General features: G+C 38.7%; 1 protein-coding gene across 4 annotated transcripts in view; it reads right to left on the bottom strand.

The window, feature by feature from the left end:
* Positions 1-1015: 1015 nt before the first annotated feature.
* Positions 1016-7951, bottom strand: part of LOC130608566 (glypican-5-like) — a 386458-nt gene continuing 379522 nt past the window's right edge. For all 4 annotated transcript variants that reach the window (XM_057426555.1, XM_057426556.1, XM_057426553.1 and 1 more), the window contains one exon: positions 1016-4735. In XM_057426555.1, the coding sequence (XP_057282538.1) occupies positions 4533-4735 (203 nt within the window). In that variant the 3' untranslated portion in view covers positions 1016-4532. The remainder of the gene's footprint in view (positions 4736-7951) is intronic.

Raw genomic sequence — 7951 nt, 5'->3', positions numbered from 1 at the left:
GCTAAACCTTAAATTCTGCTTAACGTGACGAGTACAGTTCAGGAACACAGGGGCTCTGGATTTTTGTCCTACTCAGTATCTCACCTTAATGTGTGTTTCAGCTCGTTTCACTTGAAGAGATCTTGCTTAAGCCTAATCATATGCAATATTGAGTAAGAATGGCTCAGTAAATCTGGGCAAAAAGGCTCATCTAAAAGTAAAATGAAGTCTGTGCAGAAATCTATTAGGACAACATTGAGAAGACCCATGCAGGATTAGAGTCAAATTTAAAATTATGATGCACATTGCAGTCTTAGTAACAAAAGGAAATAGGGATATATTAAATACAGATCTGATTTAAGAGATCAAAGAGATGTGAATCTCATAGCCAGATACCCATGCACAGAGCCTCTGAAGCCAGTGCAGCTGGACATAATTATTTGTGTTGCCCTTATCAAGCTTTGACAGATATTTGTACCTCAAAAGGTTCATTACTGACTGACAGATCTGAATCATAATTCCCTATGCAAGACAAAGTGCCTGGCACACTAGAGGCCAGAGCATAATGCTGGCAATAGGCAAGACAGAAAAAACGTGCAAGGTTGCAAATGAGAGGCTGGGTTCTGTAGAGCCCTTAAACTGCAAACAAAAGAAGTGTAATTCATCGCAGGTGTCTGTGAAGCTGCCTGAAAATGCAGCCTTTAGATTCTGTGCTGCTCTTTGCCTGGCCAGCCTCCATGCAGTGGTTTGGAGAGGTGCAAAAGCCACTTGCAAATTAGCTGAGAACACTCTGCTGCGAGCCTCAGAAGAGACAGCTGGACGTTGCCAAGCACAGGCACACCACAGCCACACATGCATTTGTCCACCCACGTTCACTCTTCCCCCTGATACTTTCATAACCAGGAAGGGGACTAGTGACACATGAACCTCTTGCATGAACCTGGTGTAAGATGGAGCCCAAATAGCAGTGAAACACTAAGAACTGACAGTATGCCTCTGTCAATTTTGTCTTATTTGTAAGAAGCCTGAATCACTATCAAGAGAAAATGATAGACTGATTTTACTCACAAATGTATGACAGCAGTTACTTTCCAATGCTGGCATTCACGAATGCTGGCACAGCAAAATATCAGAAGAAAGTCATAGCAAAATAATAAACATTCAAAAAGCAGCAGCTAAATACAATTCATAACTGTTAGGCAAAGCTACAGCAATGCTCTTAGACCAGTACCTTATTTTACACTGAGATTACATAGGCAAGTTTAAAAGTATTTTGAATTTAGACTTTCATAATTACATCATAATTACAGTGTCCTAGATAACAAAGTAAGAGTTTGTAAAATAAGTATCTTATTCATCTGAATAGAAATAGTTCCTTTATCTGACACAGCCAGTTGGGTTTGCCCTTGCAGGTATACATTTGTTGTTTGATGGAAAAAACTCTTTTTTTAAATGTATGTAAATGCAACTGATCGTAAGGAAAAAAAAAATAAATCATAAACCATCAGTAAAAATATACTGCATTGCCCCTTAAACCTGCACCATTTTTGATGCACATTATGAACATACTTCATGTTGGTTTGACCAGTATGCTTCTTACAGTGTAAAAGTATGTTAGTGTGAACTGTATTAATAGGTGTGGAGTCCTCTGAAGTCTCTTCTCTCCGTCTCGAATAAATTGTGTCTATTAAAATACTGGGGTTGAATCCCATGAAATGAGTTGATTCTATTTCCCCACAGTTTGAACTTGGTCTACTTTTGTTACAGAAACTTTACAAGGTTGTCTTGTTTAGGCTGAGAGATGAATGTTATGTTATACTAATTATTTGCCAACCAAACCCCAGATTCAAACACTTGGTTTTCCAGAGGTTTTTGTTTAGCAAGATAATGATATTTAGCAACAACAACTAAGTCCCTCGCTGAGTTATTCTATACCTGCCTATTGCGAGGCTTCTGCAAATTCCTCTGCACCAGCAGCATAGTAGGATAGCCAATCAGTGCTCTGAGCTAAAAGCACAAAACCTCTTACAGAAGAAACCTCAAAAAGACATACAAGTCTGGATATTCAAGTTCTCTCTCTGCAGGTGAGAAGAACTGAAAAGTGCAAACTGCACAGCTGAAATCTGGTAGTGTCAGAGCCCAGCCCTGAATCTGTAGCTCTATCCCGAAGGACTGCTGATGGAAACTTGAGTGCAAATGTGGGTACATTTGCCTGAACAATGACTAAGCATGTTAAGTGTGAGAATACTAAATAAGGGGTCAGTTTCACAAGCAACAGATAGGAATTGCTTCAGCAAAGCCACAGTGATTGGTGTTACCCGAGGAGCTGGTGGCAAGTGTTTGCACATGATGTACATTTCTATGTGTGCACAGGGACCAACCTGTCTAACAGCAGCCATCACAACTGATCCTTTAAGACTACAAGGAATTACGGTGTCCTTTCACTGTACAAATGACATGACTTAAACACCTCCTCAGGTAAAAGTCCACTTTTCCAAAGGGCTCTGAAAATGAATAGAAGAAGTGGTATTTGTAATTATGGTTCAATAGGACTGGTACAGCTCACAAACCCTGGGAAACACAGGACAACTATTTTAGTGTTTTGGGGAAAACTGATTTTCACTGGTATGACCAGAAAGCACTACTTAGGGCTGATAACAGCCTTACCATTTTAAAAAGTCAGCATTCCAATATAAAATATTTCACGTTAGTATTTTTCCCACTTTATCTCCTTGTTTCAACATTAAAACGGAAGTATCTTTTAGAAAACCTACCTGCTACCACTTCAGAGACACTGCTTGTGCAGCTTTGTGTCTGTAAATACAATCTAAGAGCCTAAATTAAAAACAACACTCAAGCCCCACTTTTGCAAACGTAATTAAAACATAGACATGTTCACTAATACTATCTGAAAACATGCAGGTGTCATGAATCTTTGCTCACTTACTGTATGCTTGTTCTGTGTTACTGCCGCTTCCTATATAATGATGTCCAGTAGTAATACTGGCGCATGGCAACTTCTCTGAGTCAGGCTTTTATAATCAAAGTTGTCAATACAATGCCTGAGGTTGATTAGTAAGATACAGGGTTCCTCTTTTGAGTTATGTCAGTGGCTGTGTAACTCTAAATATGAAAGAGATGTTTTACAAAAAAAAATCAAAGGCAAGTGTTTTACATTACATCTTATAAAACTGTACATAATAAAAGTCTACAACATGAAAACAGCCATTAAAATGTTGTAATAGTTATGAAATGTAGTAAATAGAACAATTCTAATGTTTCATGTATTTATCATTAATCACTGTATTCATACAGTGGTGTTTGTTGTATATATATATATATATTCAATGGCACTGTAAACAGGTGTTGGAAAACACATATTTACTCTTAACCCATTAGAAGTTATTATAGTACTTTTTAATCCAAAAAGTCAAAATGCATTAATGCATCACTGATTTAAAAAAATAGCCTTGAAATGTGATGCCCATTTTGACATTTTCTAGAGTAGCAATCAAGATGAGGCATAACAAAGAACGCCAGATTTCAGATTGGTTTACATTTACACCTACCACGGCACAAAATTTTAAACATTAAATGTCATTAAATAATACACAGTTTATAAACCAGTTGATTTCAGAGATGCACAATGCACAAAAATCTAGTTACCGTCTAATGGGACTTCCAGTAATTTATATCTCTGGGACCTTTATGAGAAATTTAAGTTGGTTTCTCTTTAACATCACATAGGCAAAGTGAGTTTGCACTGAATTATCTCTTTCTTAATCTGTACAGAGCTGCATTCAGCTGGATAAAACACGGTTATTCACATTTCCCACTGCTGCTGGACAATCATCCAATAAGCCTTGAGCATATGCTTATGCATCTGGTAATGGCATTTTGTGGGGCTAGGAAACTCACTATCTCTATCCCACAGTAAACAAAGTGGTTAGAATTTTTTCTATAGTTAAGGCCACTATACTGATATATTAGACACACCATATGCTCTTATGTTGCTGCCTACAATCTAAACTGTAAGAGTGAAAGGAAGTTTCAAACATGCTTTTTGATCTTCTTGACCACTCAGGAATTTCATCAAGCTGGTGGAGAGCAAGTACTTCACTTTAACACGGTTTACAATGGTAGACATAGCTTTTTTGCTGTTCACTAGAAAAATAATGTATTGGCTTGAATGTGAAGACTGACCATCCACATAATTTTTCAGAAAAATTAAACAAACAAACCCAGCCGGTCAGATCGCAGCAAATGAAACTGAGAAAAACAGTAACACACATACACAATTTCTGTGTTTGCAATTATTCCCTTGGTATTTCCATCACTGTCTCTGTATTGCGGTGGGCTTTGTCAAAGCCTATCTTCAGACATTGTAAGTCATGACACCTGGTATCTGCCAACTCCAGCATATTGTTTAATATTTATTCTAACATATCACATAAACTAGAGAGCCATTTAAATTCCTTTTCTCTTGGGTAAGGCTGTAGGTATAAACGACAGTGAACAGGAAAGGCTTGTGCAGTGGCTGCAAGGCAATGTAGCTACAGTGGATGATGCCACAGAACTGCTAGTGCTGTTAAAACAACAAGTGAGGAACTCAGGGCTGGATTGCTCCCATTTCCAGTTACACTGTGTTTAGAGGATGACTTGACAGTGCTTGTGGTAGTTGTGGTGTCAATCTTTTTCACAGTCGGTTTTGGTTCGTTTCTGTTTTCTGGATGGGTTTTCTTGTCCTTGAGTATATCTGAAAACATGAAAGTAAATGCAAGATTAATCATACATCTTTTAAAGTTTTTAAGTTTAAGGTTTTGAGTTCTGTCTGTTGTGGGAACATGTTATACAGTAGTCTGCATAACTGAACTGAACATGTAGAGAGTGATGGGGCACTTGTATTAATGTTTCACTTGGACCCAGTCTGTCCCCTCAGCACCCGCTGTTCTGCTCAACAGTGTTCTCTGACTGGCCTGCTCTACTTCTCTACGTCTAGATGCAGCCTGAGCAGAATAACAGGTATTCCGCATTGCGGTGGCTGGTCTCTCACAAAAAGTAGCTTCAGTTTCACCTGGGATGGGAACTAACTCATGCTTTAAAACATGATGTTAGGATTGAGTGCTTCTGTAATGTGCCCCAGTGAAACACCGATCAAGTTGCTGAGTTGCTGCAGGAGACCAGAGAGCACATTGGCTTAATGTAAGAGTCAGCATCCCAGCTTCCTTCTGCTTTGCTCCTACCCTTAACCTAACATTGGCAACAAAGTGGCTACAAAGAGAAAATGCTTTGGATTTTGTTTTGTTGTTTTTCCCAGCAAATACAAGGATTTTTTGTTTTCAAAGTATGGAACAATATCACCAGGGCTTTTTTCTCCCTACAGATGCATTTTGGGGCAATACCGGGCATCTTTCACATAAAAGATGAAGCAGTAGTAGTCCTTTATTGCAAAACCATGGATTTTTTTAAAATGAGAAAATGACTGATAAAAGTCTCCAGTTATCTTGCTGTTCCCAAGCTATTTGCAAGTACTACCAAGGTCATATTGTCCTTGAACCCTCTCACTGGCCTTGGGTGTGTATGTGAAATAAACCCACCATTTCATCTGATGATGATTTTACAGCCAGTCTGTAAAAGCATACCCAAATGCCAGGCAAAACCCCCGAATTCCTACCTAGAAGAATTTATAAGTTAACAATAATTGTTCAGGTCCAAGCTTAAAGGATTTGTGATACTACTGAATGCAGTGCACATACACTGGAAACCAAAAGGCATGGATTTGTAATACAGATTAAACAACAGTCCAATCTTAAAATAAAAACTCTGAATCACAGAAGCAAGTTCCTGGCAGAAACTGGAAAGATGAAAAGTATTCCAGAAATGTAAATGCAATCTGAGATCATTGTCAGCATGTCAGTAGCTCTGAACAACCATCAATAAACTCACTTGATAATAAAAATGAGCTACTGTATTGGGAAAGGACACATTGTTCTTTTGCCAGTGTAAGCTATAAAAGAAATACAATGAATTCTTTATTTTATCATAATATCAACATTAATCCCAGAGGAACCTGGAATTCCTAGACCTGACTCCAGGGTGACTGCAGAGAAGGGACTGGCAAGGTGATTAGTGGGACAGAGGTAGTCAGACACTGCACTTAAAATTCATGATGGCAAACTATGGACATAGCTCCTCTCCAACTTGCAATGGAGCTAATGGAAAGGAGGGGGCAAAAGCATACTCTAAATGTTTAGAAAATATCAGTATTCTGAGGACACTTAAAGAAAAATGGACAACCTTCAGACTGTCATTAAAGTAAATTAAGAATAAATCATGGAAATAGGTATGTTCTGACACTGCCGAGACTCCTTTCCATCACTGTCATTCTCCTTTCCCACTGCGGTAAAGGCACAATTTCTCTGCTGCCTCTTATATCATCCCAGCCTGCTGACTTCAGCTCTCTGGGGCCAGCTGATTAAATTAAGACCTCACTCAGGTAAATCTATTCCCCTCTTTCAGCTGGCCATGTCCAGCATTGTAACTTGATTGGCATCTATAAATCGGGCAGGCTGAAATGTATTAATTCATTTATTTTCTTAATATTGACTTAACCAAAAATCTAAGGTAACAGATAATGCTATCAGAGAGGCTGCTGCTGGTTTTTGAAAGCTTTCCTCTCGGTGACTGCTTAATGCCCTACATAACAGGTGTTAAATAATACATTAGAAAACTCTGCCTTTATCCTTTCCATGGGAAGGACTACATTTGGAATCCTCTTTCTGCCTTCACAGCACAGTATCTACTGGTGCTATTCATGGCCAATTCTAATTTGGGATTTAATTGTGCAAAACTAGCATTTTATTTAAAATGGTCTGTTTTCTCTCTTCTTAAAAATAAATGAAAATACCCTCAGCCCTAATTCAGATCTTTTTCAATCCTGTATTTAGTTTTTAAAGCACAAATTTCATCAATGTAAAGATTTCAGTCTTCCTTACTCACTGGAGGGTTTTGCTTACTCACTCCAGGGTTTTGGCTGAGAGACTCCAAGTTAAATGAGTTTTTCCTCTTAAATCTTTGCCTCAGAGGTACCTATGTTCAGTCTACTACTCACATTCAAAAGGAAGAAAAACAGCAAGCATGCTGAAAGAAAAAGAAGTGTCAGTGTGAAGACTAGCACTGAAAGGAAACTCCAGTCTCAACAAAGCAAACCACAGATGTTCAATACCCATGAATCAAGCCCCAGTGTATGACTTCATAAAAGCAAACAAACCAACCCCACAACTTTGGTTTGTTGTAGTATGTACCTTCTGCATTTTAAAGGTTTTATGGTTCCCAATTAAAAGCTTTTTCCACCACTAGAAACTTTCTTCCCATCATCAGTCATTCTCTCCTTTCCAGAAATCAGACTCACAGAATGGCTGGGTTGGAAGGGACTTTAAAGCTCATCCAGCTCCAACACAGTAATGCATATGCCGCTCAAACAACACTGAACTTCTGAAATACCTACATGGATCAATGCTATTCCTCAGAGAGACTAGCTTAGGATAAACAGGAGTGTCAAAACTGTCATTGTCATCTAATTTGGGAACAGGAAACCCTCAAGTGCAGGCTGAGCATATGCCTTTCAAACATATTTGGCGAGTGACACATTGAAGCACACCTCAATCTTAGCCAGGAATGATACAGGGGTAAAAAATGCCATTATTATCTTTCTAGTTTATAACCAGGTTATCTGACACAAGTGCAAGTCTTATTAGCACCCCAGCTGGTCGTGCCCCCTCCTTAGGCTAAATGACTTGCAATTTTCTACTGACAGGGACTACCAAAGATGTAACTTTGGTGTACGCGCATGCTATTGTTCTCTAATGAACAGTATCAACAAGGTCTGCTTAAAATGTCTGTTGAGGTTTCCTGTGGTCCTGCCAAGGGATGAACAAGTTCATCTTACTTGACACAAACACCTTTCCATTTT

The sequence above is a fragment of the Pezoporus wallicus genome, unplaced genomic scaffold, assembly GCF_028554395.1.
Source record: "Pezoporus wallicus isolate ANWC-B61680 ecotype Strahan unplaced genomic scaffold, APGP_CSIRO_Pwel_v1 contig_7680, whole genome shotgun sequence".
In the NCBI taxonomy this organism is placed as follows: Eukaryota; Metazoa; Chordata; class Aves; order Psittaciformes; family Psittacidae; genus Pezoporus; species Pezoporus wallicus.
The sequence above is the reverse complement of the archived record's forward strand: the minus strand, read 5'-3'. Positions and strand labels throughout refer to the sequence as shown.